Raw genomic sequence first — 17,240 nt, 5'->3', positions numbered from 1 at the left:
TGCTAATCTTCAGGTGTGTTTTGAAAAAGTTACGTGTTTGCAAGCTGAGTAATGAAGGATATTTAATAGCATTCAAATAAGACATTCCCCTCAGTGTTTCAAATTTTGCTTTGGAAGAGGCACATAAAATACTTTCAGAAACAATTTTTTATGTAACTTAGTTTTGTAAAATTAGAAGTTCACAATATTCTGAAAACATACTGTTCCTGAGAGAAACATTTCACCACTGCTCTTAGAGTAGTAATTCACAGTGACAAAGGCAGGCAGTATATTTTGTTTGTTTGAAACTGTACATTTTGGGGGAAGAGGGAAAAGTACAAAAGACATTTCAAGTGCCATGAGGCATCTGTTGCACACCGGAGACTCAGCAACAAGACTCTTCTCTGATGAATAATCAGAATCTTTTGTCTTTGATATTGTCCGGAGTTGACCTTATACACAATGTACATCTACTTTATGGTGAGCATTTAAAGTATTAAAAAAACCCAACAACAAACAAACCAAAAACCAACAACAACAACAAAAAAACCCACAACTAAACAAAAAAACCCGACATAAGCTTGCATATTCAGAACTGACTGGAAGTTATGATTTTCGATGTAAAGACTTCAGATGTCCTTTCTAATTGGATCTGATTTCCAGAAAATACGCAACAGTAATCTGAATTATAACTGAGCATACCACAGTGAAGTTACCGAGACTTGAAAAGGGAAGGGCAAAACTTCCATTTCAAAACATAACCGAGGGCCTCACTTTCCCATCCCATCACTAAGTCTTCCTCTCTGTGGCCCCATCTTATTTATCATCTGTTGAAATTCCTTTGGTGATGTCATGCTCAGGGAACAAAAGTCTCACTTATAAAAGGATTTTCTTTATTTTTCATAATTTAGCTGAACCAACACAAAACTGGATACTGTAAAGCAACAAAAATTATGTCACATCTTTAGTTTTTCTGTGTTTACTAAATAAGGCTAGTACACTCCCTTTAAAATAAATCAAAACACAGAGTTGGTAGAGTGAGGGATCTGGCTCTTGAGGTCTACATGTACAGTAAATGTATTTACCATCATTTATTGCATGACATGTTAAACCTGACATTGGTAATTTGTAGTGCAGTCAGTCCATAACACTTTTCAAGTGGCTAGGCTTTAATCGCTACTTTGACACTGGTCAAAATCCTAAGATTATATAAGAATTTTGAATATATTTATTTTACTTGAAGACAAAATTACCTATAGTTCATGTTTCCTGCAACCTCTGTGTTAAATAAGCCTCAGTATTAGAGCAGGCTTTCAAAAGATTTCTTTAATCAACTTCTCATTTTTTTTTACCTTTCATCTATGGTCACTTGAACAATCTCTATATATTTTTCTTTAGTAGAATAGAACTAGCATAACACTAAAAGTTAATTGGAGTATTAGGTAGTATACTTGAAACCATAAAACTTGCCAGGAAGAAATTAAGCTCCCTTTTTGATTGCAACATATCAATATGTACCAAACTTACATACTGAATGGTACAGTAAAAGGGAACAGGTTTTTGTTACTCTGTTTTTATCATAAGTTCCCCCTCATCTATGCTGTCTTTGCTAATTTTTCACTAACCAATAATGCTGAAAAAGTGGGCTTTCTGACAATGAGGTAAAACACTGAATACTGGATCAAGGAACAGGCTTCAAACTGACCTTTACACAAAAGCAGGGGGGGGGGGAAAGAGGGAGGGAGGGAGAAAAGGGAGGGAGGGAGGAAGGGAGGGAGGGAGGGAGGGAGGGAAGGAAGGAAGGAAGGAAGGAAGGAAGGAAGGAAGGAAGGAAGGAAGGAAGGAAGGAAGGAAGGAAGGAAGGAAGGAAGGAAGGAAGGAAGGAAGGAAGGAAGGAAGGAAAACCAAACTTACTATGAAGTGCAATAAGTAAAATATTTTACACTCTATTTTTATCAGTACATAAGACAAAAAATAAAAATAAAATAAAAATAAAAAATGCCTTCCAACAGTGCAATGGTTGAATGCATTTATGTAATATAAACAACATTATTCTTTGCTTTTTCTACACAGTCCTCTCTGGTCATGCTTTACATCCAGAATGTCCTAATGGAAGAAAGCAAAGGACACCAGTCACTTCAGAGACAACTGAAGTAATAAAACACAACTTAACTCTGAACCACTTGTCTGACAGTCAGAGTTATCACGTTAATTGTTAAATAGGATTTCTACAAATATACAACATATAAAAACTGTTAAATATATAACTTTAGGCTTTTCAAAATACATTTAATGATCTCTTTCAAACAAGTGTTACTTTTGTTTTCTCTTTAATTTGCTTTCTGGTGCTAAATGGTGTATCAGATGAGACATAGGCCACAGATGACCAAACATGCTCTTTTGCAAATACTGTATTATCCAACTTTAACTATCAAAAATGGAACTGTAGAAGAGGCATGTTTAACTGGTTAAAACTGAAAATGATTTTAGTACGAGAAAGTCAATCTAAGTACAGAGCAATAAAGGTGCCATGTAGACAGTTTGTGTTCTTTTTGTCCAAGTTTTTTAAACAGGTTGTTTTCTGTCAATGCTCCATTATGTTCTCTTGAACGTGGCATTTCAAGAGCAGGTCTCTGAGTTAGTTTTTACTGCAGCTTCCCAGAAAGACTTCTGCTGTACAACAACATCTCAGCTTTGTGAAGGCTGGAATCATGTCTTTGTGGAGACTTCCTACAATTTAATGTTATAACTGTTAACAGTAAGATTGTGTCCACTTTAAAATAGATTTTGCTCTTTGGTCTATTGTATATACTGAAAGTATACGAAAATAAAAGCAATTCAGACAGTTTAGGGCACAAGAAGAGTTTCTCTTTTGCACCTCAGTGTCCTCCCATAGGCAAAACAGTCTTCTCTAAGGCTGATTGGGATGATACTCTTCATTGTAGCAGACTCTTCAGATTAAAACATGTAGGTAACAGCAAGTCCAGCAGTGGTGTATAACGCAGATGAAACGTTAACCATGAACTTTTTTGTATTGCTAATGCCCAAGCATATCTCTTTTTCTATATTCCTTAGTCCAGTGATCCTTAGTATGGTAGAACAAACTTTAGCTCATAATGTAGAGGAATATGCTGTCATTCATGAGATACAGAGAAACAGACAGTTGAGTTGATGACATATAACGGATGATGATCCACAGCAGTGAAACTTGACTAAGTTAAGTAGCCCACACAGAGCCTAAACCACTCCTATGAGGATTCTGTGTTGCTGCATTTGTCAGGAGACCTGTAAATCAATAAGAATAAATGAGTCAGTGTCTGGTTATCTTTGCTGTCCACTATTTTAAAATGTACTGTACTGAGATTTTACAAGGAGATTGTTAATGAACTAGAAGATATTTATTTTTCACAGCAAGCATCTTCCCTGAGAAACAGCATGTGAACAAACCTGTAATTCTATTTATTATTTAAAATTAACACTCTAATAATTATTTCTAATAAAGTCATGCATATAAATGGTAATTTACGTCAATGCCATCTAATTTCTACCATGCTCCATGCGAGTTTTTTTTCATAAAAAATGTCACATAATGTTCTTTTACTTGCATTAGTTACATATAACAATATCTAATATAGACGGTGATTAAGATTACTATTAATTTTTCTGTATAGATGTGATGACAAATGAGTGTGAAAGCTATAACAATTTATCAAAAACATAAGGATCTTTATACTGAGGCTTTTCTGCCTAAAGTTTCTGAAAAGTACTAGAGTGCACCTAATTTAATCAATACTGCCCTCTAGCGATGCTAATACAAGTGCAAATTGATGTAAATACTATTTATTATTAGTCAATTTAATCATCAAATAGTTTTAGTTACATTGCAGGAAAAAAAACCCGAAGCAATACTACAAAAAAGCAAGAGAATGAAAATGAGCAAAAAGCTGACCAATAAATCTGTTCAGAAGAAAACAGGATGGATGCAGTGGTTTAAAGAGAAATGAAATCAAAGTTCACAATATTAAAGAAAAAAAGAGTACTGGAAGACAGCACAAACACAAAAGTAATGACTGACTTATACAATAAGGAGCCAGCTACTCATGCTTACCTAACAAATCAGTTTAGAGATGTTTTTAAAATTACATAGATACTGTACAAGACAAGATGTGTTGAAATGTATTAAGCAAGCATGATTGTTAAAAAGTGCTGTTTGACGTTTCTAGTGCTATCTCCTGCTTTGGCATTGTTCTGTCTCTCCAAATAATCAGAACTGTTATTACTTATGGAAATATCATGCATAGCATAACTTCAGAAAATGCTTAGTAGTGAATGAGAAACAGCAAAATAAATGAGAAAATCCAATTCACTTGTTTCAAGCCATGTATTAAATTTAGAGTTTTTAACCTAACCCTCAGAGCAGTAAATGTAAGAAACACCTGCCCCCAAATCAATTTAGTGACAGCTTGAAACATATGGATCATTCTATATATGTGTTTAGAAATATAGACAGACAGATAGGTAGGTAGTTAAGTAGGTAGGTAGGTAGATAGAGTGATAGGTTAGTAGATGATAGATAGATAGATAGATAGATAGATAGATGAATACTTTCCTTATAAGGCATAAAGTGTATGTCAGATTTCTGCTGTTATCCTCTCACCTTTTCCAGGAAAAAACACCCCAGAAATCTTGCAAAGAGCCTTTCCTTTTCGGACTAGTGATCAGATCTCCAAACCACATGGCCTCAGACAGGCTGAAGGCAAAAAACCTGGTTGATTATTGTGTTATATTCCCCTTTTGAAATACACATTCAGCAAGAAAAAATAATTTAAAGTTTTGCTTCTATTAATTGTTCTATTTCCACTTTATACTCTTTCTTTGGGTTTCTGCCATGCCCACTATTTTTCTTCATATTACCAAAGAACACAACTTTTAAGGCAGCAATACTTTCTAGGCAGCGAGACACAAAGCAAAAGATATACAGTTTATTAGGTCTCAAAGTAAACTACTGTTGTGGTAAGAGTTAGGATTACTTAGTTCCATCTTTTCTGAATTATGCTGGAATGGCCCAAAGCTCATAGCAACAGTGTAAACTGCTGATGGACTGTGGGTTCAGTGTTTTCATAGCCTGCTTCTCTATTATATATTTTCCCAAGATGGAGAGAAAAATCAGTTACAACCACACTCATTTGCAGATACCTGCTGCTTTGTCATTTTATGGATATAAAAGCTTTCTTCCTGACTTCCACTCCCTGTCTCCATGTTGCTCGTCCCTGCTGCGTGAATATGGTAACAACTTTTTAAACAAAGGAGAGGAGAAGGGAGACAATTATGCATTTCAAAAACGCTGAGGCAGGGCAGATAGCAGGCTTAAAATAAAATGATGGCAGGAAGAGGAACTGATTAGAGAACAGGAGGCCTTTGGACAATGACAGGAGAAAACAGAATGAGAGAGCGGCAAAAAAGGCATAGTTTAGCCAGGGGAGTTTAAATATAACTTACTAATGAAAGCATGAAAAGAAGTAAGATAGGTAATAGGTACAACAGATAAAAAGTAGAAGACAGGAGAGAGCATGATGTATCCAGAGAAGAGGCAGAGAATGCACATGTACCCTCCCACCTCCTGTTTTTAGTCCATCCATTCCTCATTACAGGTAAACCACAGAAAACCAAGCAGATGAAGCAAGAGAAAAGAGGGATTCTCAAAATGACCATAGAAAGGACTTGTTGACTATTTATGCTGGTAGTTAAAATCATGAAAGGTACCACATCCCTGATAAGCAAGTTTAAAGGAAAATAGTGCTCTTGATGACTGCTTGGCAACCATTTCTAGAATATTAATTAGGTCAATAAATTGCAATGACATCTGTAAATTTAATAGCTAAACAAAACAAACTTTTTAGTGCTTGGGAAATATATGTTAGCATTATTTTGTTCCTTTTCTCTCTTCACTTAGGAAATTCTCAGCAGCAACAAATGAAGGAGAGCCTGAGTACCAATTATGTAGTACAAGATTTTCTTTTCTGTCTCTACAAAGAACTCATGTCAGTTCTCAGTACCGCTGCACAAGTCTGCTTGTCACTGACTTCAGCAAACCCAGCATTTCTCTCCAGTGCTCCAGAAAACAGCTTCTGCTTCCTCCTGAAATAGTCAAATGTTCTGGCTGTAAGTCTGGAGAACTCTTGAACTTGTTCGACACTGAGATATTGAGTGGGCATCTAGTATCAGAGATAAAAAATGTTGCTGTGCATTATCTGGTTTCTTATATGATGGAAGCCCAAAGTCTTGTGTGCTGCACAGAATTCTGCTCAAGAGGAAAAATAATTTTCTGTACTAAATATTGATATATAATTAAAAGCATGAGAAACCATACATTTCATGTTACTATATATATATCTTATTATAGTTCTTGGGTGGCTTGAATATGTCTTGAGAGTGTTTTGGCTTATTAGAGCAATTATAACACAGTCCACTTCATTTGTCTTACTCTGGAAGGAATAGATTAAGGGACTGTCTATCTCCAACTGTGCCCTAATGGCACATAAAATAATTTGTTGGTTCATTCCTTTAGTCAAAGCAAAGGAAACAAGATATACAAGTCACCTTGAGAAGATGGGAATATGTGGTGCTTTGCTGATTTACACAGGCTTTCTATCAAAATAAAATCTCCCCAAAACCTCTATCTTTCGTGAGATATCTAGGATTGAATTTAATGACAAAATGTTTCAATTTCTCATCGCAAACCAGAAAATTGAGTCAGGCTTACTGTAACTGGCAAATATTTACAGAGTCAGGACTGAGTTTCAAGCTTGTCAGGCCTGACCTTTTATTTTAAATGGAATCCACATAAATACCAACAATACCGTGTCAAGCCTGCTAAGGATTTAACAGTTTCGTCTGGTTTATACTCTATATTTTGAGAATAAAAACCAAAGTCAGAGTGAACTAAAGTTATTATTTTTCCTACAGTAGCCAAGTACTTTTTACATGACTGCCTGTTAAACTTACATTGGTACTCTGTGATGACAGCTCTGAATTATCTATCATGGTTCCAGCACTTATTTCTGATTTTTTTCTGGATGCCTACAAACTAATTTCTCATATTAATGAGGTTTCAGTGTTGCCTAACAACTGAACTAGTTGTGTATTTTACACTTTCAGCTGCAGTCTTACAAAAGCCTCTGTCAGGACTGTGTATAGCACCCACCAGTGTAAATTACTTTTGGGGTTTTTTTTGTTTGTTTTGGGTTTTTTTGTTGTTTGTTTTTTTTTTTTTTCTTATTGTACTGTTACTGCTAAACCTCACAACACTTTCCACAAAGATAATTCCCAAAGACTGTCTGGGCCAGTCTCTGTCTCACAAGTAAACTCATAATGGAAACAGTTCCAAAAATATACACCAACTGACTGCAAGTCAGATCAACAGCATGTCTTTCCTCTCTGCACTTCCAGTTGTCCTTTCCAGATCCCTGAATAACTAAGCATGTATAATGCAGAAAGAAAGATACAAAAGATACCTCATGTTACACAGAAAGAAATAGGCAAATTTCTGGTCATGATCCAAGCAATGACCTGTTGCACTTACGAGAACTCCCACAGTCCCCACTGCAAATTTATTCTGTTTTGCTCCCTTCCTCTTGCTTTCTCCATGTTGTTCATATATGCAAATTAGTCTGTATAGTCTTCAGAAAGAGACATGTTAATATAACCTTAAAGTGTCTGTGGCTATTAGGACTAAGAAAGAGAAAAATGGAAGCTACTATACTTAGCAATAGTGTATTCTGTCTTGCTGAGCTAACCACAGGAAGGACATCTTCCAAGTTCAAAATGCAGTACATGCAGAACTAGGAATAATAAGACTGAATCAAATCTAGTGTCTGTGCTTGTTTGTGAACATTTAGAAAAAGCAGCCTAGCTTATTAGGCAGCCTACATACAGGTACACTTTCTGTGTCCCACATCAACAAAGTAGCATTCATGAGTTACAGATAGCAGAATCCAATTATTAGCCACCTTCTAAGAAAACATGTCCTTTCTTTAATTCCCACTGTTTGGGCTTTTTCACTTCTACTATTCAAGTCAGATGCAGAAAAAAAGTACTTATTCCATCTCTGAGACTCTCTTCAAATTAGGTATCTGCTGGAGAGATCTCCACTGAACATCAGAATAAAATTTTTCTTTATACTAAGACTCAGATAATGGAACAATCTCCCTGGAGAAGTGGTGTATTCCCCAACAGTGTATACTTTAAAGATTCAGCTTGAAAAGGTGCTTGGCCATTGCATCTAAACCATCTCCCTACCTAGAAAGGTTGGACCAGATGATCTTTCCAACCTGGCATTGTGTGATTCTATTATATATATATATATATATATATATATGCAAGCTTCCTTTGCAGCATATGAACACATGCTAAGGAAAAGCAGTGGAGGTGACAGAAGAGATGGCAGCAAGAGTTTCTGCTCAGAACCTTAAAAGCCTTGAGCATTAAGGCAGTCATGGCAGATTTTCGGCTGGAGGACCATTTGGAGCTATTGTGGATAACAAAAGAGCCAGGCAGGTCTCATTCTGTCTCCCACTAAAGTCTAAAACCAGTTCTTTGAAGCAATGTGGATGGAAAGGTGGAATGAGGGAGAGGATTACACATCTTGTAAGGCACACTAATGCAAAATGGTGAGTTTTCATCTCTCATGTGAAAACCAGACAAAAAAATAGCTCGAGGTAAAGGCCTTGAGCAAGTAACCCAATTGCATTAATTTTTTCTCTTCTAAAATGCACCTATATGAATCTTAATAGCAGGTAAAAATAAGAACGATTTGTAACTGGCATGGAATCATAAACTTGAAACATTACTACTTTTCTACCTCCTTTTTACTCTTTAAATAAAAGATACTATAATATTAGTATGACTGAAGATGTATACTAATAGCCATGGGCTTTGCTCAGGGTACATCAAAACCAACCTGGATTCATAATTACTGAGACTTTTCTCTAAGATAGGAGACAGGTTCAGTTTATAACACTACTGGATTTAAGAATCCGCATTTAAATGTACTAAATTAATGTATACTGAATTCTGAGTATATTGAAAGCATGCTGTTTATAGTCTGGAGAAAAGCAGACTGAGGGGAGACCTTATGGCTCTCTACAACTACCTGAAAAGAGGCTGCAGGTAGGCAGGGGTTGATCTCTCTTCCCTAGTAACAAGCAACAGGACAAGACAAAATGCTCTTAACTTGCACCAGAGAAGGTTTAGGTTAGATACTAGATTCAACTTCTACACTGAAAGGCTAATTAAACACTGGAACAGATTGCCCAGGGAGGTGGTTGTATCACCATCCCTGGAGGTGCTTAAAAGACATGTAGATGTAGTGCTTGGGAATGTGGTTTAAGCACTGGGCCAGGTATAGATAGGTTAATAGCTGGTAGAGTTAGGTTACAGTTGGACTCCTGAAAGGTCTTTTTTAACCAGAATGATTCTGTAATTCTGTGTGATTAACAAATATTAACAGACATAAGAAAGTCAGGAGCAGGGTAGGGGCATCCTCAGGGGGCATTTTCCAGGCAGCATTACCAAATTCCCTTATTCTGTAACAAAATATTGGGACTAAAGAGAAAAAGCTACTTGAATTCTTGCAGTTTCAGTGTTTTATGCAGTAGGGAAATGGTTAGTATTTATTAAACAGAAAAGAACACATGTGAACATGATTCTTCACTAAGAGAGTGGTGAGGCACTGGCACAGGTTGCTCAGGGAAGTTATGGATGCCCTGTTCTTGGAAGTGTTCAAGGTAAGGTTGGATGGAGCTTTGAGCAACCTGGTCTAGTGGGAGGTGTTCCTGGTCATGGCAGTGGGGTTGTAACAAGATGATCTTTAAGGTCCCTTTCAATGCAAATCATTCTGTGATTCTATGATGACCTAATTATATCAAACCTTCTTGAGAAAAATATGCTAGTAAAAATATGTTAAATGCAATGATCTTCCATGAAATCCTTGTATTCCAAAATAGAAGAATATCTCGTGGAGAGGGTGATGTGAACTTTATTTTAAATGTTTAAAAAACAATCTTGCATATCATTAAAGTTTACTAGTCTATTTAATGGAAAAAAAAATGAAAACAAAACAACACAAAACATAAAAAACCCCACAGCAGCTAGCACTGAAGTCCATGGACAGATCTAAGCTATTCTTTTTTCTTTCCTAATTAGAGGAAAAAATTCTTCAGAGGTATCTGTCATTGACATCTTATTGACAGGAAGATGGTCTGGAGCAAGGTTAGTCTCAAACTTTCAATAAACTTTGGTAGAGTGTTTTCCTAAGATTGACTGTGAAAATAGTTAAACTGATAATACACTGGAAATGTTACATGCTATTAGAAGGAATATTTAGAATATTTCATCAATTAAAAGAGATAATTCTGACTTATGAAGAAGAATGAGCTTTAAATAGGAATTTCAACTGCTAGTGAAGGAACTGAGTAGTCAGTGTTCAGCAGCCAGATACTGTGCATGCTTTATGTATTCCATCTGAGATTTATTGCTTAAGAAAGCAGTCATGTTTCACATCATTCCAGGAAGCAATGTAGCACAGCAGATGACTTTTAACAAGCAGTCTTTATAAATATGCTGTGTATACGAAATAAATCTCTGTTTTTAAAATTAGTCTGCTTAGCCTTTGTCTATGACTTGAAGAGAAGCAGTAAGTGGGCAACTGGGAGAGGGAGTAGAGGAGGAATATATATATATTTATATATATATATATGTAGGTCAGGCAAAAAGAATGCAGGAAAGTTTTTATTCTCTCATAGCCCTTTTTCAGGGGCTATGAGAGCAAGCACATACATAGCATTCTACTGAGAAATAACATACAGGCATCCACTGCAAACACAGAAAAGCAAGTGTGGCTTTCTACAAAGCTCACGTGCATGTGGATACAGAAACAGAAGAAAGCCCACCAATGCTCATAGTCCTTACACCCACTGCAAAGCAGGGCACTTTTTCTAAAGATAGTATTTTCTGAACCAGAATTGTTCTTAGATAGTTTTCTAATACGTACATCTAAAATAACACAATCGTGCACAAATTAGTTCAGCTTTTTAAACCTCCTCTACTCAGTTTCAGTGCAAAACCAAAAACTCCCAGACTAACACTGTTACATCCTTTTTAACAGATTTATGAGATTTAGATTCTAGCCTCAAAGAAACATTATAAAATGTTAAAAATATCTCCCTGAAACATTTCACCACAGATACAGTGAGGTTCTTCAGGAAGCTGAAATGTGTATTCCTGAAAAGGTAAACATTCCTGTCTTGTGTCAGATTAAAACTAAGGTTTTTTTAGTGATCCTGCAGTTCTTCATGCAACCATAAATATTTGGAAAGGATAGTGGAAAATGTACTGACTTGGGTATTCTCTACAAGATTTGGAGAGGTGAAGGGTATTTTTGAACAGGGTAAGGAGCAGAAAATTTTGCATATAGCGATATATGTTTATCCTCTGTTTAATGACAACATATCCGTACACCTTTGCAGACTTTCACATCCTCTTGTACTTCCTTTCAGGAAACACTTTGTTTGATTTGGGATCTATTCTTATAATCCAAACTAAAATATCCTTTTGTACATCTACAGTCATTCTCCAGTTTTAAGTTTTCCACAACAATAGCAAAGCTGGGAAGAAGGATGAGACAGGTAATTTAAGGATCACTGTCTCAAACTAACCAATTATAACATTATTAATCCCTTAGTGGCAAAGCAGACACCTGAATGCATTATACTGTGTAGTGTTTTGATTAACAGTGAAAATATATTTGAACCTAAGACAAACTAAGGACTATGTCACTATGCAATATTTCAAAAAGAAACCAGTGAGTCACTGTCTACTGGAGGCAGAGTGCTCTGTACACTGTGCAACATATTGGATCTAAATTTTTTTGGCAAGACCAGCATTACTCTCCCCAGCCCATTTCTGTGATATTTGGCAAGTAGTGCTGGGGGGAATCAGATTTCTGCAGTAAACTGAAAACAAACAACAGAACAGAAAATATAAACTGGCAACTGTCAAGAAATCTATCATTTACAATAAGTTCTACACAAGCTAAAGACAGAACTTTATAAAAGCATCGGCAGTACACCTTTTGGACAGCATGAGTTCAAGTAAATCGGATCTTCTCTTAACACAGAAAGATATCAGTCTCCACAAATCTTATTAACTTATCTAGTTTCATGTACCTCTCACAGAAATGAGGTAAATACCCTAGCTTGTAGTAACCTTTTTCAACAAGATTTTAGGGATTCCTAGCCCAGTGTCTTTTCCACAACAGCCCTTCAACTCCTCATTATTACAATTTCCTTGGGTAAAATTCACAGACTATGACACTTAAATGTAAGTACCTATATGTCATGATTAAGAGCAATCTCAGCCAGGGACCACTAAACCTAGAGTTCGGTTCTGCCTAAACATGAACACTTAGTGCCTGTGTGACATTCTTGGGCATCCCCCCCGATCTCTAGCTCTCTTTCAAGAGGTTTGGTGTTACACATGTTCACTTCTGAACACATCTTATTCTTGGAGCATTTAGGCTACCCTGGACACATGCCTTCAGGGAACAAAACTCTGCCCTTATTGTCTTTTCTCAAGTGGAAGAATCTCAAGCAGCTCTTGATTGTGACTCAGTGGGCCTCATTTAGTCAGGAGTGACACACTAAACCTTAGTGTAATTCCACATGCATCATTGCCCAAACTATATTCTTGTGACTGAGCATTTCTTCTGGATTCAGTCCCTATGCCTAAGAAGCAAACAATCACAGTTCAGTTAACTAAGTGGGTCCATCTTTAAGAGAGAAATGTCACTGCAGTGATCACACAATCTTAGGAGTTCAGGAGCATGGGAGGATGGGATCAGAGATAAGCGTCTTATTACACTAAGCACATGTCATTACAAGTGCTATAAGAGCTGTCAGTTTGTTTCTTAGAAACATTTATCTGACCTTTGTTATCTTTCAAGCTTGTTTTCACATTATAAGAATGACAAACAGTAACATCAGACCCTGAGAACACTTCAAAATGACTGAGCTATTTAAAAGATACTTCTGGATTAAATCAGAGTAAAACAGTTTTCCATTCCTCACTTGTTCCAATCGTAGGTGTAGAATGGACCTTGCTGGTTCATGAAACAGTTACTAAGATTAAATTCAATGAACCTGAGAAGAAAATAAGCTTCAAGTGAAGACAGGGATCAAGATACAGTATTGACAATGTCATCAGGGAATCTAGTGCAGTGGATCACACAGTTCTGGTGCTTCTCATCACAGTACCATTTCTGAGTTCATAATCTAATAATAAGACAAACTGACTCCAGGAATGAAATACATGAAGGTTTTTTTAAAATATAGTATTTTATACTTTAGGACTTTTTTCATTATGTTAAGATTTTTGCTGCTGAAGAATCACAGATTTATTTTTCTCATCATAGATTTTCTCAGATTTGAAAAAATATGCTAGGGAATTGAAAAGCTTCAGCTGCTGGCAGTATTAAGCCTTTGGTTCCTCTGATATGTCTGGATTTCTGAGGGGGAGGTTCTCAACACAGAAGGAAGAGATATCACCATGTTTTAGCAGTTACAGGAAAGTACATCAAAGTTAAGGGGATAGGTCCTAAAATATTAACTATAATCCAGATGGCCTGCGTGGGTGAAACTTGAGAATGTTTTATGAGAAATCACACAAAGCTCAGAAGCTATAGAAACAAGAGACAAAACAGAAAAAGAGGAAAATGTATTACTGACTGCCAGACATGCTAGGCAACATTTCATAAATATCAGATGGAAGAAGTAATGATCAGTCTCTCCTTTGAGGCCATGAAATACATGCATGCAGATCAGGACTAATGCACCACTTAAAACACATGTTCTGAGTTTCTACTGTTACGTAGGAAACCTGTATATCTTATTGCATTGGTTTAGCATTGGTTTAGGCTATATTTTCTTGGAGCTATTACTGTGTGAGGGTTAATTAAGAAGGAATATTTTTGGGGTTTGTGACATTGGCTCTTTATCACTAATTAAACAAAAATGAAAAAGAGAAAGAGATTTTAATTTTTTTTTAAAGTAGGAGAGGAGATCTGCTCTATGTAGGAGACAATGTGGGTGTGTTCCACAGATTCTGCGAGATTCATAGAAGCCACTGACAACATAGGCAGGAAAGTGCTACTGAAAAACAGCCTTACAATTTACAAGCATAAAATTTGCCCCAACAGCCACATCTGTTTCTAAGGCTGGTTGCATTTCTCCTCTGCAGACAATGATTAACTCTCTTGATAAAATGTTTTATCACTGCTAGACTCAAGAGGTGCAAGAACATGAAAAAAAATTAAATAATTTTGCTTAATTTAAATAATATATTCCAAAAAGTTAAATTTTTAAACTTAATATTTTTTTCATTTAGCATCCAAGGGGTAGTACTGTGTAATAAATTATGCTACTTTGAATATATATATATGATTAATTCTGACATTTAATATTTATATAATTATTATCACTTGCTAGTTAAAATTGACTGGCTTGTCTTATTTTCAGTGTCACACTGTTACGTTTGTGCTGCAGTGAGACCATGTAATACTTCTATCTGAAAAATAAAGGCTGGGCACTTATAATTGCCTATATTTACCTTCAGGCAAAGCCTGAATGTATGGTTTTCATAGAATCATAGAATTGGCTGGGTTGGAAGGGACCTCAGAGATCATCGAGTCCAACCCTTGAACCACCGTTGCGGTTGCTAGACTATGGCACTGAGTGCCACATCCAGTCTCTTTTTAAATATCTCCAGGGACGGAGAATCCACTGCTTCAGTGGGCAGCCCATTCCAATGCCTGATCACTCTCTTCGTAAAGAAATTCTTTCTAATATCTAACCTAAACTTCCCCTGGAACAACTTAAGACCATGCCCTCTTGTCTTGTTGAAAGTCATCTGGCAAAAGAGACCAACTCTCACCTGGCTACAACCTCCTTTCAGGTAGCTGTAGAGAGTGATGAGGTCTCCCCTGAGCCGCCTCTTCTTTAGGCTGAACAGCCCCAACTCCCTCAGCCTCTCCTCACAGGGTCTGTGCTTGAGTCCCTTCACCAGCCTGGTTGCCCTCCTTTGGACCTGCTCCAGGACCTCGATATCTTTCCTAAACTGAGGGGCCCAGAACTGGACACAGTACTCGAGGTGTGGCCTCACCAGGGCTGAGTACAGGGGCAGAATCACTTCCTTGGAACTGCTGGCGATGCTGTTCCTGATACAGGCCAGGATGCCATTGGCCTTCTTGGCCACACTGATGGCTCATATTCAGCTTCCTGTCAATCCAGACTCCCAGGTCCCTTTCAGCCTGGCTGCTCTCTAGCCACTCTGTCCCAAGCCTGTAGCACTGCATGGGGTTGTTGTGGCCAAAGTGCAGGACCCGGCACTTGGCTGTGTTGAACCTCATCCCATTGGAATCAGCCCAACTCTCCAGTCTGTCCAGGTCCCTCTGCAGAGCCCTCCTGCCTTCCAGCTGATCCACATTCCCCCCCAGCTTAGTGTCGTCTGTGAATTTGCTGATGATGGACTCAATCCCTTCATCTAAATCATCAATGAAGATATTGAACAGAACTGGGCCCAACACTGATCCCTGGGGAACACACTAGTGACCGGCTGCCAACTGGATGCAGCCCCGTCCAGCACCACTCTCTGGGCCCGGCCCTCCAGCCAGTTCTTAACCCAGCACAGGGTGCTCCTGTCCAAGCTGTGGGCTGACAGCTTTTTCAGGAGGATGCTGTGGGAGACGGTGTCAAACACTTTGCTGAAGTCCAGGTAGACCACATCCACAGCCTTCCCCTCATCCACCAGTCGGGTCACCTGATCATGAAAGGAGATCAGGTTGGTCAGGCATGACCTGCCCTTCCTAAACCCATGCTGTCTGGGTCTAATCCCTTGCCCATCCTGCAGGTGCTGTGTGATTACACTGAGGATGATCTGTTCCATAACCCTGACAGGCACTGAGGTCAGGCTGACGGGCCTGTAGTTTCCTGGGTCCTCTTTCCATCCCTTTTTGTGGATTGGGGTGACATTCGCCAATTTCCAATCATCTGAGATGTCCCCGGTGAGCCAGGACTGTTGGTAGATGATAGAGAGAGGCTTGGCAAGCTCTTCTGCCAGCTCCCTCATCACCCTTGGATGGATCCCATCTGGTCCCATAGACTTGTGGGGATCCAAGCATCTCAGTAGGTCACTGACTGTGTCCTTCAGGATTACAGGGGGGCTGTTTAGAATCTTGTCACCTTCTATAAGCTCCAGAAGCCATCTGTCCTCAGGGTAACCTGTCTTTCTGTTGAAAATTGGGGTAAAGAAGGTGTTAAATACCTCAGCCTTTTCTTCATCTTTGACAACTATATTCCCATCCGAGTCCAGTAAAGAATGGATGTTTTCCTTGCCCCTTCTTTTGCTGCTGATGTATCTGTAGAAGGACTTTTTGTTATCCTTCACAGAGGTGGCGAGATTCTGCTCACATTGTGCCTTTGTCTCTCTAATTTTCTTTCTACATGACTTGACTATATTCCTAAATTCCTCCTGAGTAGTTACCCCATTTTTCCATAATTTTTGCTAGTCAAGTACAGTTTTTATGGAAAGCCAGACATTTTGAGGTGGCAATACAGTTTTTTCAGTGCATGCTGCAAATACATAGACCTTAGTATTTAGGTGCCTCCAGTTGGAATACATAAGTCATAATAATAACCTCTGAGGAGAAAATGCTATTGGTTTTATCATTTAAATGAAATAAAACCTTACTTTTTGGAAGGATCTGTGTCTCTCCATTGATGATGGACAACACTAACATCAGCTGGTTTCTGAAGCCATGTAAGTGGTAAGGGCCTAACATAGAGAAATGAATCTGGATGTCACTAATTATTTAGTTTTTCATAACTAGAAAATATGATCCATACTTGGTTTTGTTTACTTGTTTTTTTTTTGATCTGTGGGTTAGTTTGGGTTTTTGGGTTTTTTTGTTTGGTTGGTTGGTTGGTTTTTTGTAAACAACTGTAAGCTATGCAACTTCTAAAGATAAGATGAGGTTTTCATCTTCTTAGAAAAATATTTCAAGCTAAGATAGTATTAGTAAAACAACTGTTTTTCTAATTAGTACATTTGATGCTTAGCTTCTTTTCATTACAGAAATGTCAGGAAACACTTTGATCAGATATTTAATCCGTGTTAAGTAGCATTTAGCCCTAATAAGATAATCACAAAAT

The 17,240-nt window shown here is 37.6% G+C and overlaps 1 protein-coding gene across 1 annotated transcript in view; it reads right to left on the bottom strand.

Annotated features, from left to right (window-relative positions):
• Positions 1-3,231: 3,231 nt before the first annotated feature.
• Positions 3,232-17,240, bottom strand: part of TAFA5 (TAFA chemokine like family member 5) — a 405,129-nt gene continuing 391,120 nt past the window's right edge. Inside the window, exon 4 of the mRNA XM_030463485.1 lies at positions 3,232-3,264. Within this exon, the coding sequence (XP_030319345.1) occupies positions 3,256-3,264 (9 nt within the window). The 3' untranslated portion in view covers positions 3,232-3,255. The remainder of the gene's footprint in view (positions 3,265-17,240) is intronic.

Source organism: Calypte anna, chromosome 1 (assembly GCF_003957555.1).
Source record: "Calypte anna isolate BGI_N300 chromosome 1, bCalAnn1_v1.p, whole genome shotgun sequence".
NCBI lineage: Eukaryota > Metazoa > Chordata > Aves > Apodiformes > Trochilidae > Calypte > Calypte anna.
Note: the sequence above shows the minus strand (reverse complement) of the source record. Positions and strands in the feature narration are given on the sequence as shown.